The sequence below is a fragment of the Scyliorhinus torazame genome, chromosome 11 (genome assembly GCF_047496885.1).
Source record: "Scyliorhinus torazame isolate Kashiwa2021f chromosome 11, sScyTor2.1, whole genome shotgun sequence".
Classification (NCBI taxonomy): Eukaryota; Metazoa; Chordata; class Chondrichthyes; order Carcharhiniformes; family Scyliorhinidae; genus Scyliorhinus; species Scyliorhinus torazame.
This window is the reverse complement of record NC_092717.1, coordinates 164003638-164021628: the sequence shown is the minus strand read 5'-3', so window position 1 is coordinate 164021628 and position 17991 is coordinate 164003638. Positions and strand designations below refer to the sequence as shown.

The 17991-nt window shown below is 62.6% G+C and overlaps 1 protein-coding gene across 3 annotated transcripts in view; it reads right to left on the bottom strand.

Annotated features, from left to right (window-relative positions):
• The window catches only part of LOC140385621 (NEDD4-like E3 ubiquitin-protein ligase WWP1), a 300217-nt gene that overhangs the window by 101940 nt on the left and 180286 nt on the right, over positions 1–17991 (bottom strand). For all 3 annotated transcript variants that reach the window (XM_072467951.1, XM_072467952.1, XM_072467953.1), the window contains 4 exons: positions 6969–7064; positions 6707–6881; positions 6101–6155; positions 5423–5507 (listed from right to left, as the gene is read on the bottom strand). In XM_072467951.1, the coding sequence (XP_072324052.1) occupies positions 5423–5507; positions 6101–6155; positions 6707–6881; positions 6969–7064 (411 nt within the window). The remainder of the gene's footprint in view (positions 1–5422; positions 5508–6100; positions 6156–6706; positions 6882–6968; positions 7065–17991) is intronic.

The window sequence follows — 17991 nt, the reverse complement described above, 5'->3', positions numbered from 1 at the left end:
CAGAAGGAGGCCATTCGGCCCATCGAGTCTGCACTGGCTCTTGGAAAGAGCACCCTACCCAAGGTCAACACCTCCACCCTATCCCCATAACCCAGTAACCCCACCCAACACTAAGGGCAATTTTGGACACTAAGGGCAATTTAGCATGGCCAATCCACCTAACCTGCACATCTTTGGACTGTGGGAGGAAACCGGAGCACCGGGAGGAAACCCACGCACACACGGGGAGGATGTGCAGACTCCGCACAGACAGTGACCCAAGCAGGAACCGAACCTGGGACCCTGGTGCTGTGAAGCAATTGTGTTATCCACAATGCTACCGTGCTGCCCAAAATCCCATGCAGGCCAAGAAGGCAAGGATGGCAGATTTCCTTCTCTGAAGACAATAAAAATATAATTGTGCATTTATGTAGCACCTTTCACAATTATAAGACGTCTCATTTTTTTTACAGCGAACAAATTACTTTTGAAGTCTAGTCTCTGTTGCAATGTAGGAAACGTGGTGGCGAATTTGCACTCAGCAAGCTCCCACGAACCACAATGTCATAATCACCTGGTCATCTGCTTTAGTAATGTCGATTGAGGGATAAATAATAGCCAGCATACGGAGGGTAACTGTCCTGTTCTTCTTGAAATAGTGTCCAATTGAGAGGACAGTCTCATCTGAAACTCATACAGTGCAGAACCAAGGGAATATTGCTCTGTCAGCTTTGATTTGAGTGCTCACAACCTTCCAACACAGAAACAAGAATGATATCCATTGAGCCACGGCTGACACCATAGTGAAGAAGATGGATTTTTATTGATTATTTGGAAGTTTCATGATCAGCATTACTGATACTAGCTTTTTATTTCAGATTTATTTAATTTACTGGTGGCATTTGAACTAATGTCTTGGGAACATTAGTCCAAAGCTCTGGATCACTCAGCCAATGGCATACCCACTATGTCAATGCACTATTGACCATTTATAAATTTTGTTGAACTCATTTTTGCAGGCAACATGTTGCTTAACCCCTATTTTCCTCTTCTCACTAGTTTGGTACCATTTGCACACCAAGCACTTTTCATCAAGTTTCTTGAGTCTCCTTCTCCAAAGCACTCACCTATTAGTATTCAGTGCTTACTTTCCATTATCAGCCTTGTTAAACCCAACTCTCAAGTTTCTTCCAACAAAAAGTATAAGGTGAGCATGGAATTCTTTGTTATTACAATTGAGACCACTCATTCTGCCTCTGCTTCACCTTGCTCACCAAGACAAAATGTCCCTCAAGCGCATTCCTGCCTGAAGTCTGAACCGATGGCTTTCACTAATTTTTTTTCTACCTTCCCTCTTAAGCCTATTTGTGATCCATCTCATGCTTTTTTCTTTAATAAACATTTTATTGAGGTATTTTTTGGTTTTACAACAATGACAAAATAAACAATATACATAAGTCTATAAACAAAGTGCAAAAAACGTCTGCTACCTCCCTTGAAGGTGCCACCTTTATTAGCCCCCTACTGTAAACTAACCCCCCCCCCCCTTTCTGCTGAAGATTAATTTTCTGCAAAGTCGACGACGAACAGTTGCCACCTCCGGGCAAACCGTAACAGTGACCCTCTCAAGGCGAACTTGATTTTCTCCAGACAGAGAAAGCTAGCCATGTCAGTAAGCCAGGTCTCCGACTTCGGGGGCTTTGAGTCCCTCCAAGCTAATAGTATCCATCTCCGGGCTTCCAGGGAAGCAAAGGCCAGAACATCTGCCTCTTTCGCCTCCTGGATTCCCGGATCTTCCGACACCCCGAAAATCGCCAGCTCCGGACTCGGTGCCACCCTTGTTTTTAACACCATGGACATGACGTCTACAAACCCCTGCCAGAATCCCCTGAGTTTTGGGCATGTCCAAAACATGTGGACATGGTTCGCTGCCCCCCCCCGCACACCTGTCTTCTACACCAAAGAACCTGTTCATCCGGGCCACTGTCATGCGAGCCCGGTGAACGACCTTGAACTGTATCAGGCTGAGCTTGGCACATGTTGTGGACGCGTTGATTCTACTCGACGCATCCGCTCAGAGACCATCCTCGATCTCTCCTCCTAACCACTCCTCCCATTTGCACTTCAGCTCCTCAGTCTGCGTGTCCTCTGACACCATGTGCTCCTTATAGTTGTCGGAGACATTCCCTTCTCCCACCTTCACTCTGGAAACTACTCTATTCGGAATCCCCTTTGGTGGTAGGAGCGGGAAGGTTGAGACTTGTCTACGTAGGAAGTCTCGCACCTGCAGGTACCTAAATTCATTTCCCCTCGCCAATCTGAATTTTTCCTTCAGCTCCCTCAAGCTAGGAAAGCTCCCTTCTATAAACATCTCCCCCATCCTCTCAATTCCTGCCCTCTGCCATCTCCGAAATCCCCGTCCACCTTTCCCGGGGCAAACCGGTGGTTATTACAGATTGAGGACCAGACCGATGCTCCCTCCGCTCCCACATGCTTCCTCCATTGCCCTCAGACTCTCAGGGCTGCCACCACCACGAGGTTGGTGGAGTACCGTGCCGGCGGAAACGGCAGAGGCGCCGTTATCAGCACCCCCAAACTGATGCCCTTACATGAAGCCACCTCCATATGCTCCCATGCCGACCCTCCCCCCACCACCCACTTCCTGATCATGGATATATTCGCCGCCCAATAATAGTTACTGAAGTTTGGCAGCGCCAGCTCGCCCTCTCTCCGGCTCCGCTCAATCATCCCCTTTTTTACTCGCGGGGTCTTACCCACCCATACAAAGCCCATTATAAATTTGTTAACCCGTTTAAAGAAGGAGCGTGGAATAAAGATGGGGAGACACTGGAACACAAACAGGAATCTCGGAAGGACCGTCATCTTCACCATCTGGACCCTCCCAGCTAGTGACAGCGGGAGAGCGTCCCACCTCCGAAAATCGTCCTTCATTTGGTCCACCAGACGGGCCAGATTAAATTTGTGTAACCGTTCCCATTCTCGCGCCACTTGGATGCCTAGATACCTAAAACTTCCCCCGACCACTCTAAACGGCAGTTACCCCAATCGCTTCTCCTGTCCCCTTGCCTGGATCACAAACATCTCGCTTTTCCCCATATACAGTTTGTACCCCGAGAACCGGCCAAATTCCCCAGAATCCTCATGATTTCTTCCATCCCCCCACTGGGTCTGACACACACAGGAGCAGGCTGTCTGCGTAAAGTGAGACTCTGTGTTCCACATCCCCCCCCGGACCAACCCCTTCTAGCTCCTTGAGTCTCTCAGCGCAATTGCCAGCGGCTCTATAGCCAGCGCGAACAACTGTGGGGAGAGGGGCACTGCTGCCTCATCCCCCGGTGTAGCCTAAAATAGTCCGATGTCGTCCCTTTCATCCGTACGCTCGCCACAGGAGCCTGATACAATAACCTGACCCAGTCAATAAAGCCCCATCCAAATCCGAACTGTCCCAACATCTCCCACAAATATTCTCATTCTACTCAATCAAAAACCTTCTCTGCGTCCATTGCAACCACTACCTCCACCTCCTTACCTTCTGGGGGCATCATGATCGCATTTAGCAACATTCTTACATTGGACACCAACTGCCTTCCCTTCACGCACCCCGCCTGGTCCTCCTCAATCACATCCGCAACACAATCTTCAATCCTAGAGGACAAAATTTTGCCCAGCAGTTTGGCGTCCACATTCAATTGGGATATCGGCCTGTAGGGCCCACACAGCTCCGGATCCTTATCCCGCTTCAGAATCAGCGCGATCGTGGCCTGTAACTTTGTTGGGGGAAGCACCCCTCTCTCCCTTGCCTCATTGAATGTCCTCATCAACAGTGGCCCCAATATCCCAGAGAACTTTTTGTAGAGGTCCGCTGGGTACCCATCCGGTCCCGGGGCTTTACTCGACCGCATGGCCTTCAGACCCTCCACTATCTCTTCGATCCCGTTCGGTGCCCCCAGCCCTACTACCAGCTCCCCGCCCACCTTCGGGAAATTCAGCCCCCCTGGGAAGTGCCTCATCCCCTCTGGCCTCGGTGGGGGTCCGACCCATACAGCCTACTATAAAAATCCTTAAACGCCTTATTCACCCCTGCTGAGTCTCCCACCAGATTCCCCATCTCATGCTTTTTGATCCTGCTCCCAATTAACCACTGACTACATTCCCCTCCCTCCCCCCCATGCTGGCTAATATTGTAAATGGCTCCCAGTTTTTAGGCAATGTCCCTTTATCTTTCAAAACAGCCTTCTCGGAAAAATTTATTGTAGACACCTCTACGCTTGCAAACTATAATCCTACTTTCAATATCCTTTTCCTCTCTAAAATTACCCAAAATTTGTACTCTTCTTTACTGCAACTCTATGCTTGAATCTTTGCATACAGATTTACATTCCTTCCTTTACACAGAGGCAAAAGGAAAGAGAGAACCAAGAAACATAAAATGGGAGGTCACTTTTGGTCATCAATCCAAATATCTCCTTCTTTGGCTTAGTATCAATGTCTTATTCTACTGCTGTTGATTCTTTCAGCTGTTTTTTTGATTTGCGGATTTCATCTAGATTTCCCAAAGCATAAACAGTTACCTTTCATGAAAAAAAGTTGCTAAAAACGGTTTGGAAGTATTAATACTTTTTATGTAATAAGGTATCCCCTAATATATTTGATATCGCAACCTCCTCAAAAAGGTTAATGCAATGAATCTTGACAGCTGCAGCATTGTAAATATCGGGGCTCAAGTGGGCATATAGTTTCCATTGGGGTGGGAATGCATGGTATTGGTTTGACCAATTCCCTGTCTGGAAGTCAGCCTGATTGACAGGCATGGCTTCCAATCAATCAGGAAGCACTTTGGAGCAGGCCTGCAAGTAAATCACCTGCTGTTGCTAATGATGGGAATCTGATCCCAATCCAGGAAGAGGGGAGAGGGTAGGCTGATGGGACCGAGCTTGGAGATTATGGGAGATGCGCTTAACGTCTGCACAAAGTTGTCTATGTCTCCCTTAAATGCAGGGTGTCTGGGTGGCCGTTGTTAAAATGGTAATACAGGTCAAATAAGAAGCTGCCAGCCTAATCATAACACTTAATTAGCCAATCCACCCCCTGGATTGGCTACCTGCTCTGTATCCCACCTCTTAAAAAGATGTTTGGAGTTGGGTTTGAATGTTTTGAAATTTAAACATCTCACCCAACATCAACCCAATTTAGAAATTGACAAACCACTGTAATTATTGAACTTTCTTTACTATTTAGATATTAACTTTTGTAACAGCTTAAAAGGAACACATGACTCATACTATTGAAATATGTAGATGATATGTAAATAGCTTCCTTGGAAACATACAGGGAATTATTTATTGAGTGTATTATTGCTTCAGTTGGGCTTAAGATATGCACATATTTACTTGGCTTTGGGTTTCATTGACTAGATACTTACCCCTGTGTTCTTGGATCCTCCCACTGTGTGGTCTTTGTATTATGATTCACAAAGTAAACTCTATCATTCGCATCCACCCTCCTTTCTGTTACAGAGAAACAAAGAGGGACTTAGGTTTTTTTCATTTCTCATTCCTACATATCTTCCTTCAAGATAGACCGAGCTGGAGCAAAGGGGCTGCTGTTCCCAAAGTTCCCAGTTCTGTTGCTCTTGCATCTCTCCCTCTCCCAGCAAATCAAGTATCACAACAGAAGTGATGCTATGTGATGTTTAGCATAGAACATAGATATAAGAACAAAATCTTTAAAATGCAGGATTTGAGTCTGTGTTAATTCTGTTTGTTGTGTATTCCTCAATTCAAAGCTTAGCTTATAAAAAGATTTTCTTAATGCATTTCAAATATCTTTGCATTAGTGTATGAAAAGAATAGAAGTGTGTTAGAGGTGCCTGCCAAACTGAATGGCAATTTTGTTATTTATTCAGTTAAAGTTGAAATGATAAGCTTTACTATATGTATAAATCCTTATTAATTTGAGAGAACTTTCATCGTTTTAAGAAACTATACAAATCACAGCCATTCCAATTTAGGAGCATGATTATTTCCTGAAAACTTTACTCAATGTGTTGTATTTTTTAAGCAGTGATGCAGGACCTCTCCAAAAATTATGACAAACGTACCCCAGCCAGGTGGTAAAGGGCCAAGAGGATCATTTTCTGCTGATAACATTGAGGCCTGTTAAAAACAATGTTCACTTCAGTCAAACAACATACATTACAATGTGCAGAATGAAGCATCAGTATCACAAACGTTTTCCTGTTCAGCATAGGCTCACGTTGCTCTTTAATCATTAACCACGATTGACATAAAGAAAGCCCACATTGAATCACCATCTATTTCTAATTGCAGGGAAGCATATTGCTTATAATCAGCTGGCTGTGTTCTAGCATTCGTTGAATAGAATTGGATGTGTGAAAATGACTTCTACTAGTAAGCAGCATAAAGAACACTCTTTTGATAACTCCATCACTTGTTGTAAATTTAAACTTTTAACTAAAAAAAAAAAAAAAAAACTTGTTGTCGTTCTTCCGTACATTCTTTGGTACTGTAGGAATGAAGCAAACAATTCCGGCTACAGGATGGAAACAATTACTAACACAGAACAGAATTACCATAGACAAAAATACAGAATATCAATAATTAGTAGAACATATTTAAGTAAATGAAACATTTTTGCTAGCATGCTGCACAGACCCAAGAGGGAAACAAAATGAAGCAATAACTACCGAATAGAGGTATCGCTGGTTGAATTGCTGCATAGCTCCCTGTAGCTGATTCCTTTGAGATTGCCACTGTTCAAAGTTCCTGACTGATTCCATTGTTGGCCGTTGCCATGTTGTTGTCCTGGTGTTATGATCTACATAGTAGACTCTGCCTCGATCATCCACCCGTCTTTCCCAACTAAGAGACAAAGTATGTTTCAAGAATATAACTCAAAATCTTCTCGCAAACAGGGCTATATAAACCATTCAATTCAATATCACTCACCCTGGTGGTAAAGGCTGTGGTCTTTCCCATGTTGTAGTTCTTGTATTGTGATCAACATAATATGTTCTACCATGAGGATCCCTCCTCTGCTCCCACCTTCAAAAGTGGAATTAATTTAGGAAAAAGATTAATTCAATGGGTTAAATATGCACAAACAGGGGAAAAGAGGCAGTGGAATTTGTGTTTCAGAGATCCGTAACATGACTAAACAGCAAGCTATTTCAGTCAAGTGGAATAGTCCAAAATAGCTCTTACATGCGAGAAGATTCCACAAGCATAGTATAATTTCTACAGTATCATTTTTACATTTACTTCTCACTCCACGATTTTAGATCTGCAATATTATTTTTCGGTCATTTGTCACTCTACCTGAAAAGTTTGATACCATTTGCATTCAACAGCATTCATTTGCACTCATTTAATATCAATTACACTCAAAATGAATCATTTAAGCATTTGGACACCAAAAATGGTTATTTTCCACATTTCGACTTTCAATAACTTGAAAATCATAAACTTGAGCTAACTTTAGAGAAAGCAGGCCCTGTTTTTACAAGGCACTTTTATGTTTTTCTTTATAACCCATACCTTATGTGCCCTCCCCACCACCGCACCCATCCTACCCCCACCCCTCGATTGCAGCGGTTCTCTCCCATCAACACCACCCATACCAAAGATGATTTGACCCCACCACTCCCTGCCATGCAATTTACGCCCCTCAAGCAATTTCCTTCTGCAAACTGCACCCACCCCTACACAAAACCTTCCCACCTAGTTCAATTTTCTTCTGCACGCCCCCCCAACTTTTAAAAAGTGAAATATTTCAGATAGGGGGGTGGGGGAGAGGCTGAAAGGCAGGGGGCAGAAGCGAGGGTGAGTTAAAAGAGGCTGGGGAGAGGCTGTGGAGGGGGGGGGGGGGGGAGAGGCTGGAGGGGGGGAGAGGCTGGAGGGGTGGGGAGAGGCTGGAGGGGTGGGGAGAGGCTGGGAGGGCGGGGAGAGGCTGGGAGGGCGGGGAGAGGCTGGGAGGGCAGGGAGAGGCTGGGCGGGGAGAGGCTGGGAGGGCGGGGAGAGGCTGGGAGGGCGGGGAGAGGCTGGGAGGGCGGGGAGAGGCTGGGAGGGCGGGGAGAGGCTGGGAGGGCGGGGAGAGGCTGGGAGGGCGGGGAGGGGCTGGGAGGGCGGGGAGGGGCTGGGAGGGCGGGGAGGGGCTGGGAGGGCGGGGAGGGGCTGGGAGGGCGGGGAGGGGCTGGGAGGGCGGGGAGGGGCTGGGAGGGCGGGGAGGGGCTGGGAGGGCGGGGAGGGGCTGGGAGGGCGGGGAGGGGCTGGGAGGGCGGGGAGGGGCTGGGAGGGCGGGGAGGGGCTGGGAGGGCGGGGAGGGGCTGGGAGGGCGGGGAGGGGCTGGGAGGGCGGGGAGGGGCTGGGAGGGCGGGGAGGGGCTGGGAGGGCGGGGAGGGGCTGGGAGGGCGGGGAGGGGCTGGGAGAGGCTGGAGGGCGGGGAGAGGCAGGGAGAGGCTGGAGGGCGGGGAGAGGCAGGGAGAGGCTGGAGGGGCAGGGAGAGGCTGGAGGGGCAGGGAGAGGCGGGGAGAGGCTGGAGGGCGGGGAGAGGCTGGGAGAGGCTGGAGGGCGGGGAGAGGCTGGAGGGCGGGGAGAGGCTGGAGGGCGGGGAGAGGCTGGAGGGCGGGGAGAGGCTGGAGGGCGGGGAGAGGCTGGGAGAGGCTGGAGGGCGGGGAGAGGCTGGGAGAGGCTGGAGGGCGGGGAGAGGCTGGAAGGCGGGGAGAGGCTGGAAGGCGGGGAGAGGCTGGGAGAGGCTGGAGGGCTGGGAGAGGCTGGAGGGCGGGGAGAGGCTGGAGGGCGGGGAGAGGCTGGGAGAGGCTGGAGGGCGGGGAGAGGCTGGAGGGCGGGGAGAGGCTGGAGGGCGGGGAGAGGCTGGGAGAGGCTGGAGGGCGGGGAGAGGCAGGGAGAGGCTGGAGGGCGGGGAGAGGCAGGGAGAGGCTGGAGGGGCAGGGAGAGGCGGGGAGAGGCTGGAGGGCGGGGAGAGGCTGGAGGGCGGGGAGAGGCTGGAGGGCGGGGAGAGGCTGGAGGGCGGGGAGAGGCTGGAGGGCGGGGAGAGGCTGGAGGGCGGGGAGAGGCTGGAGGGCGGGGAGAGGCTGGAGGGCGGGGAGAGGCTGGAGGGCGGGGAGAGGCTGGAGGGCGGGGAGAGGCTGGGAGAGGCTGGAGGGCGGGGAGAGGCTGGGAGAGGCTGGAGGGCGGGGAGAGGCTGGAGGGCGGGGAGAGGCTGGAGGGCGGGGAGAGGCTGGAGGGCGGGGAGAGGCTGGAGGGCGGGGAGAGGCTGGAGGGCGGGGAGAGGCTGGGAGAGGCTGGAGGGCGGGGAGAGGCTGGGAGAGGCTGGAGGGCGGGGAGAGGCTGGAGGGCGGGGAGAGGCTGGAGGGCGGGGAGAGGCTGGAGGGCGGGGAGAGGCTGGAGGGCGGGGAGAGGCTGGAGGGCGGGGAGAGGCTGGGAGAGGCTGGAGGGCGGGGAGAGGCTGGAGGGCGGGGAGAGGCTGGAGGGCGGGGAGAGGCTGGAGGGCGGGGAGAGGCTGGAGGGCGGGGAGAGGCTGGAGGGCGGGGAGAGGCTGGAGGGCGGGGAGAGGCTGGAGGGCGGGGAGAGGCTGGAGGGCGGGGAGAGGCTGGGAGAGGCTGGAGGGCGGGGAGAGGCTGGAGGGCGGGGAGAGGCTGGGAGAGGCTGGAGGGCGGGGAGAGGCTGGAGGGCGGGGAGAGGCTGGGAGAGGCTGGAGGGCGGGGAGAGGCTGGAGGGCGGGGAGAGGCTGGAGGGCGGGGAGAGGCTGGAGGGCGGGGAGAGGCTGGGGGAGGGCGGGGAGAGGCCGGGAGAGGCCGGAGGGCGGGGAGAGGCCGGGAGAGGCCGGGAGAGGCTGGGAGAGGCCGGGAGAGGCTGGAGGGCGGGGAGAGGCTGGGAGAGGCTGGAGGGCGGGGAGAGGCTGGAGGGCGGGGAGAGGCTGGGAGAGGCTGGAGGGCGGGGAGAGGCTGGAGGGCGGGGAGAGGCTGGAGGGCGGGGAGAGGCTGGAGGGCGGGGAGAGGCTGGGGGAGGGCGGGGAGAGGCCGGGAGAGGCCGGAGGGCGGGGAGAGGCCGGGAGAGGCCGGGAGAGGCTGGGAGAGGCCGGGAGAGGCTGGAGGGCGGGGAGAGGCTGGAGGGCGGGGAGAGGCTGGGAGAGGCTGGAGGGCGGGGAGAGGCTGGGAGAGGCTGGAGGGCGGGGAGAGGCTGGAGGGCGGGGAGAGGCTGGAGGGCGGGGAGAGGCTGGAGGGCGGGGAGAGGCTGGAGGGCGGGGAGAGGCTGGAGGGCGGGGAGAGGCTGGAGGGCGGGGAGAGGCTGGGAGAGGCTGGAGGGCGGGGAGAGGCTGGGAGAGGCTGGAGGGCGGGGAGAGGCTGGGAGAGGCTGGAGGGCGGGGAGAGGCTGGGAGAGGCTGGGAGAGGCTGGAGGGCGGGGAGAGGCTGGAGGGCGGGGAGAGGCTGGAGGGCGGGGAGAGGCTGGAGGGCGGGGAGAGGCTGGAGGGCGGGGAGAGGCTGGGAGAGGCTGGAGGGCGGGGAGAGGCTGGAGGGCGGGGAGAGGCTGGGAGAGGCTGGAGGGCTGGGAGAGGCTGGAGGGCGGGGAGAGGCTGGAGGGCGGGGAGAGGCTGGAGGGCGGGGAGAGGCTGGGGGAGGGCGGGGAGAGGCTGGGGGAGGGCGGGGAGAGGCTGGGGGAGGGCGGGGAGAGGGCTGGGGGAGGGCGGGGAGAGGGCTGGGGGAGGGCGGGGAGAGGGCTGGGGGAGGGCGGGGAGAGGGCTGGGGGAGGGCTGGGGGAGGGCTGGGGGAGGGCGGGGAGAGGCCGGAGGGCGGGGAGAGGCCGGAGGGCGGGGAGAGGCCGGGAGAGGCCGGGAGAGGCTGGAGGGCGGGGAGAGGCTGGGAGAGGCTGGAGGGCGGGGAGAGGCTGGAGGGCGGGGAGAGGCTGGGAGAGGCTGGAGGGCGGGGAGAGGCTGGGAGAGGCTGGAGGGCGGGGAGAGGCTGGGAGAGGCTGGAGGGCGGGGAGAGGCTGGGAGAGGCTGGAGGGCGGGGAGAGGCTGGGAGAGGCTGGAGGGCGGGGAGAGGCTGGAGGGCGGGGAGAGGGCTGGGGGAGAGGGCTGGGGGAGGGCGGGGAGAGGGCTGGGGGAGGGCGGGGAGAGGGCTGGGGGAGGGCGGGGAGAGGGCTGGGGGAGAGGGCTGGGGGAGGGCGGGGAGAGGGCTGGGGGAGGGCGGGGAGAGGGCTGGGGGAGGGCGGGGAGAGGGCTGGGGGAGGGCGGGGAGAGGGCTGGGGGAGGGCGGGGAGAGGGCTGGGGGAGGGCGGGGAGAGGGCTGGGGGAGGGCGGGGAGAGGGCTGGGGGAGGGCGGGGAGAGGGCTGGGGGAGGGCGGGGAGAGGGCTGGGGGAGGGCGGGGAGAGGGCTGGGGGAGGGCGGGGAGAGGGCTGGGGGAGGGCGGGGAGAGGGCTGGGGGAGGGCGGGGAGAGGGCTGGGGGAGGGCGGGGAGAGGGCTGGGGGAGGGCGGGGAGAGGGCTGGGGGAGGGCGGGGAGAGGGCTGGGGGAGGGCGGGGAGAGGGCTGGGGGAGGGCGGGGAGAGGGCTGGGGGAGGGCGGGGAGAGGGCTGGGGGAGGGCGGGGAGAGGGCTGGGGGAGGGCGGGGAGAGGGCTGGGGGAGAGGCTGGGGGAGGGCGGGGAGGGCTGGGGGAGGGCGGGGAGGGCTGGGGGAGGGCGGGGAGAGGCCGGGAGAGGCCGGAGGGCGGGGAGAGGCCGGGAGAGGCCGGAGGGCGGGGAGAGGCCGGGAGGGGCCGGAGGGCGGGGAGAGGCCGGGAGGGGCCGGAGGGCGGGGAGAGGCCGGAGGGCGGGGAGAGGCCGGAGGGCGGGGAGAGGCCGGGGAGGGGCCGGAGGGCGGGGAGAGGCCGGGGAGAGGGCGGGGAGAGGCCGGGAGAGGCCGGAGGGCGGGGAGAGGCCGGGAGAGGCCGGGAGAGGCCGGAGGGCGGGGAGAGGCCGGGAGAGGCCGGAGGGCGGGGAGAGGCCGAGGGAGGCCGGAGGGCGGGGAGAGGCCGAGGGAGGCCGGAGGGCGGGGAGAGGCCGAGGGAGGCCGGAGGGCGGGGAGAGGCCGAGGGAGGCCGGAGGGCGGGGAGAGGCCGAGGGAGGCCGGAGGGCGGGGAGAGGCCGAGGGAGGCCGGAGGGCGGGGAGAGGCCGAGGGAGGCCGGAGGGCGGGGAGAGGCCGAGGGAGGCCGGAGGGCGGGGAGAGGCCGAGGGAGGCCGGAGGGCGGGGAGAGGCCGAGGGAGGCCGGAGGGCGGGGAGAGGCCGAGGGAGGCCGGAGGGCGGGGAGAGGCCGAGGGAGGCCGGAGGGCGGGGAGAGGCCGAGGGAGGCCGGAGGGCGGGGAGAGGCCGAGGGAGGCCGGAGGGCGGGGAGAGGCCGAGGGAGGCCGGAGGGCGGGGAGAGGCCGAGGGAGGCCGGAGGGCGGGGAGAGGCCGAGGGAGGCCGGAGGGCGGGGAGAGGCCGAGGGAGGCCGGGGAGAGGCCGAGGGAGGCCGGAGGGCGGGGAGAGGCCGAGGGAGGCCGGAGGGCGGGGAGAGGCCGAGGGAGGCCGGAGGGCGGGGAGAGGCCGAGGGAGGCCGGAGGGCGGGGAGAGGCCGAGGGAGGCCGGAGGGCGGGGAGAGGCCGAGGGAGGCCGGAGGGCGGGGAGAGGCCGAGGGAGGCCGGAGGGCGGGGAGAGGCCGAGGGAGGCCGGAGGGCGGGGAGAGGCCGAGGGAGGCCGGAGGGCGGGGAGAGGCCGAGGGAGGCCGGAGGGCGGGGAGAGGCCGAGGGAGGCCGGAGGGCGGGGAGAGGCCGAGGGAGGCCGGAGGGCGGGGAGAGGCCGAGGGAGGCCGGAGGGCGGGGAGAGGCCGAGGGAGGCCGGAGGGCGGGGAGAGGCCGAGGGAGGCCGGAGGGCGGGGAGAGGCCGAGGGAGGCCGGAGGGCGGGGAGAGGGAGGCCGGAGGGCGGGGAGAGGGAGGCCGGAGGGCGGGGAGAGGGAGGCCGGAGGGCGGGGAGAGGGAGGCCGGAGGGCGGGGAGAGGGAGGCCGGAGGGCGGGGAGAGGGAGGCCGGAGGGCGGGGAGAGGGAGGCCGGAGGGCGGGGAGAGGGAGGCCGGAGGGCGGGGAGAGGGAGGCCGGAGGGCGGGGAGAGGGAGGCCGGAGGGCGGGGAGAGGGAGGCCGGAGGGCGGGGAGAGGGAGGCCGGAGGGCGGGGAGAGGGAGGCCGGAGGGCGGGGAGAGGGAGGCCGGAGGGCGGGGAGAGGGAGGCCGGAGGGCGGGGAGAGGGAGGCCGGAGGGCGGGGAGAGGGAGGCCGGAGGGCGGGGAGAGGGAGGCCGGAGGGCGGGGAGAGGGAGGCCGGAGGGCGGGGAGAGGGAGGCCGGAGGGCGGGGAGAGGGAGGCCGGAGGGCGGGGAGAGGGAGGCCGGAGGGCGGGGAGAGGGAGGCCGGAGGGCGGGGAGAGGGAGGCCGGAGGGCGGGGAGAGGGAGGCCGGAGGGCGGGGAGAGGGAGGCCGGAGGGCGGGGAGAGGGAGGCCGGAGGGCGGGGAGAGGGAGGCCGGAGGGCGGGGAGAGGGAGGCCGGAGGGCGGGGAGAGGGAGGCCGGAGGGCGGGGAGAGGGAGGCCGGAGGGCGGGGAGAGGGAGGCCGGAGGGCGGGGAGAGGGAGGCCGGAGGGCGGGGAGAGGGAGGCCGGAGGGCGGGGAGAGGGAGGCCGGAGGGCGGGGAGAGGGAGGCCGGAGGGCGGGGAGAGGGAGGCCGGAGGGCGGGGAGAGGGAGGCCGGAGGGCGGGGAGAGGGAGGCCGGAGGGCGGGGAGAGGGAGGCCGGAGGGCGGGGAGAGGGAGGCCGGAGGGCGGGGAGAGGGAGGCCGGAGGGCGGGGAGAGGGAGGCCGGAGGGCGGGGAGAGGGAGGCCGGAGGGCGGGGAGAGGGAGGCCGGAGGGCGGGGAGAGGGAGGCCGGAGGGCGGGGAGAGGGAGGCCGGAGGGCGGGGAGAGGGAGGCCGGAGGGCGGGGAGAGGGAGGCCGGAGGGCGGGGAGAGGCTGGAGGATAGAGGGCGGGGAGAGGCTGGAGGATAGAGGAGAGGCTGGGTAGGCGGGTAGAGACTAGGGGGACGGATAGAGGATGAGGGGGCAGGGAGAGGATGAGGGGGCAGGGAGAGGATGAGGGGGCAGGGAGAGGATGAGGGGGCAGGGAGAGGATGAGGGGGCAGGGAGAGGATGAGGGGGCAGGGAGAGGATGAGGGGGCAGGGAGAGGATGAGGGGGCAGGGAGAGGATGAGGGGGCAGGGAGAGGATGAGGGGGCAGGGAGAGGATGAGGGGGCAGGGAGAGGATGAGGGGGCAGGGAGAGGATGAGGGGGCAGGGAGAGGATGAGGGGGCAGGGAGAGGATGAGGGGGCAGGGAGAGGATGAGGGGGCAGGGAGAGGATGAGGGGGCAGGGAGAGGATGAGGGGGCAGGGAGAGGATGAGGGGGCAGGGAGAGGATGAGGGGGCAGGGAGGGGCTGGGGGGCAGGGAGGGGCTGGGGGGCAGGGAGGGGCTGGGGGCAGGGAGGGGCTGGGGGGCAGGGAGGGGCTGGGGGGCAGGGAGGGGCTGGGGGGCAGGGAGGGGCTGGGGGGCAGGGAGGGGCTGGGGGGCAGGGAGGGGCTGGGGGGCAGGGAGGGGCTGGGGGGCAGGGAGGGGCTGGGGGGCAGGGAGGGGCTGGGGGGCAGGGAGGGGCTGGGGGGCAGGGAGGGGCTGGGGGGCAGGGAGGGGCTGGGGGGCAGGGAGGGGCTGGGGGGCAGGGAGGGGCTGGGGGGCAGGGAGGGGCTGGGGGGCAGGGAGGGGCTGGGGGGCAGGGAGGGGCTGGGGGGCAGGGAGGGGCTGGGGGGCAGGGAGGGGCTGGGGGGCAGGGAGGGGCTGGGGGGCAGGGAGGGGCTGGGGGGCAGGGAGGGGCTGCGGGGCAGGGAGGGGCTGGGGGCAGGGAGGGGCTCTGGGGGGCAGGGAGGGGCTCTGGGGGGCAGGGAGGGGCTCTGGGGGGTGGGGCACTGTGGGTTCCAGGGGAGAGGCTGGGTGGGGAGGGAAGAGAGACTGAGGGGAGGGAAGAGAGACTGAGGGGAGGGAAGAGAGACTGAGGGGAGGGAAGAGAGACTGAGGGGAGGGAAGAGAGACTGAGGGGAGGGAAGAGAGACTGAGGGGAGGGAAGAGAGACTGAGGGGAGGGAAGAGAGACTGAGGGGAGGGAAGAGAGACTGAGGGGAGGGGTGGGTGAGAGACTGGGGGGAGGGGTGGGTGAGAGACTGGGGGGAGGGGTGGGTGAGAGACTGGGGGGAGGGGTGGGTGAGAGACTGGGGGGAGGGGTGGGTGAGAGACTGGGGGGAGGGGTGGGTGAGAGACTGGGGGGAGGGGTGGGTGAGAGACTGGGGGGAGGGGTGGGTGAGAGACTGGGGGGAGGGGTGGGTGAGAGACTGGGGGGAGGGGTGGGTGAGAGACTGGGGGGAGGGGTGGGTGAGAGACTGGGGGGAGGGGAGGGGTGGGTGAGAGACTGGGGGGAGGGGAGGGGTGAGAGACTGGGGGGAGGGGAGGGGTGAGAGACTGGGGGGAGGGGAGGGGTGAGAGACTGGGGGGAGGGGTGGGTGAGAGACTGGGGGGAGGGGTGGGTGAGAGACTGGGGGGAGGGGTGGGTGAGAGACTGGGGGAGGGGTGGGTGAGAGACTGGGGGGAGGGGTGGGTGAGAGACCGGGGGAGGCTTGGGTGAGAGACCGGGGGAGGCTTGGGTGAGAGACTGGGGGGAGGGGTGGGTGAGAGACTGGGGGGAGGGGTGGGTGAGAGACTGGGGGGAGGGGTGGCTGAGAGACTGGGGGGAGGGGTGGGCTGAGAGACTGGGGGGAGGGGTGGGCTGAGAGACTGGGGGAGGGGTGGCTGAGAGACTGGGGGGAGGGGTGGGTGAGAGACTGGGGGAGGGGTGGGTGAGAGACTGAGGGGAGGGGTGGGTGAGAGACTGGGGGAGGGGTGGGTGAGAGACTGGGGGAGGGGTGGGTGAGAGACTGGGGGGAGGGGTGGGTGAGAGACTGGGGGGAGGGGTGGGTGAGAGACTGGGGGGAGGGGTGGGTGAGAGACTGGGGGGAGGGGTGGGTGAGAGACTGGGGGAGGGGGGTGGGTGAGAGACTGGGGAGGGGGGTGGGTGAGAGACTGGGGAGGGGGGTGGGTGAGAGACTGGGGAGGGGGGTGGGTGAGAGACTGGGGAGGGGGGTGGGTGAGAGACTGGGGAGGGGGGTGGGTGAGAGACTGGGGAGGGGGGTGGGTGAGAGACTGGGGAGGGGGGTGGGTGAGAGACTGGGGGAGGGGGGTGGGTGAGAGACTGGGGGAGGGGTGGGGGAGGGGGTGGGGGAGGGGGTGGGGGAGGGGGAGGGGGTGGGGGAGGGGGAGGGGGTGGGGGAGGGGGAGGGGGTGGGGGAGGGGGTGGGGGAGGGGGTGGGGGTGGGGGAGGGGGTGGGGGAGGGGGAGGGGGTGGGGGAGGGGGGTGGGGGAGAGACTGGGGGGAGGGGGAGGGAGAGACTGGGTGGAGGGGGAGGGAGAGACTGGGTGGAGGGGGGAGGGAGAGACTGGGTGGAGGGGGGAGGGAGAGACTGGGTGGAGGGGGGGGAAGAGACTGGGTGGAGGGGGGGGGTGAAGAGACTGGGTGGAGGTGGGGGGGGAAGAGACTGGGTGGAGGGGGGGGAAGAGACTGGGTGGAGGGGGGGGAAGAGACTGGGTGGAGGGGGGGGAAGAGACTGGGTGGAGGGGGGGAGAAGAGACTGGGGGAGGGGGGGGAAGAGACTGGGGGGGAGGGGGGGGAAGAGACTGGGGGAGGGGGGGGGGAAGAGACTGGGGGAGGGGGGGGGAAGAGACTGGGGGAGGGGGGGGGGCAAGAGACTGGGGGAGGGGGGGGGGAAGAGACTGGGGGAGGGGGGGGGAAGAGACTGGGGGAGGGGGGGGGAAGAGACTGGGGGAGGGGGGGGAAGAGACTGGGGGAGGGGGGGGGAAGAGACTGGGGGAGGGGGGGGAAGAGACTGGGGGAGAGGGGGGGAAAGAGACTGGGGGAGAGGGGGGGAAAGAGACTGGGGAGAGGGGGGGAAAGAGACTGGGGAGAGGGGGGAAAGAGACTGGGGAGAGGGGGGGAAAGCGACTGGGGAGATGGGGGGAAAGAGACTGGGGAGAGGGGGGGAGAGAGACTGGGGAGAGGGGGGGAGAGAGACTGGGGAGAGGGGGGGAGAGAGACTGGGGAGAGGGGGGGAGAGAGACTGGGGAGAGGGGGGGGAGAGAGACTGGGGAGAGGGGGGGAGAGAGACTGGGGAGAGGGGGGGAGAGAGACTGGGGAGAGGGGGGGAGAGAGACTGGGGAGAGGGGGGCAGAGAGACTGGGGAGAGGGGGGGAGAGAGACTGGGGAGAGGGGGGGAGAGAGACTGGGGAGAGGGGGGGAAAGAGACTGGTGGTGCGGTAGGGAAGAGACTGGGGGAGCGGGGTGGGGAAGAGACTGGGGGAGCGGGGTGGGGAAGAGACTGGGGGAGCGGGGTGGGGAAGAGACTGGGGGAGCGGGGTGGGGAAGAGACTGGGGGAGCGGGGTGGGGAAGAGACTGGGGGAGCGGGGTGGGGAAGAGACTGGGGGAGGGGGTGGGGAAGAGACTGGGGGAGGGGGTGGGGAAGAGACTGGGGGAGGGGGTGGGGAAGAGACTGGGGGAGGGGGGTGGGGAAGAGACTGGGGGAGGGGGGTGGGGAAGAGACTGGGGGAGGGGGGTGGGGAAGAGACTGGGGGAGGGGGGTGGGGAAGAGACTGGGGGAGGGGGGTGGGGAAGAGACTGGGGGAGGGGGTGGGGAAGAGACTGGGGGAGGGGGGTGGGGAAGAGACTGGGGGAGGGGGGTGGGGAAGAGACTGGGGGAGGGGGGTGGGGAAGAGACTGGGGAGGGAAGAGACTGGGGGGGGGGGGGGCGGAAGAGACCGGGGGGGGGCGGAAGAGACCGGGGGGGGGG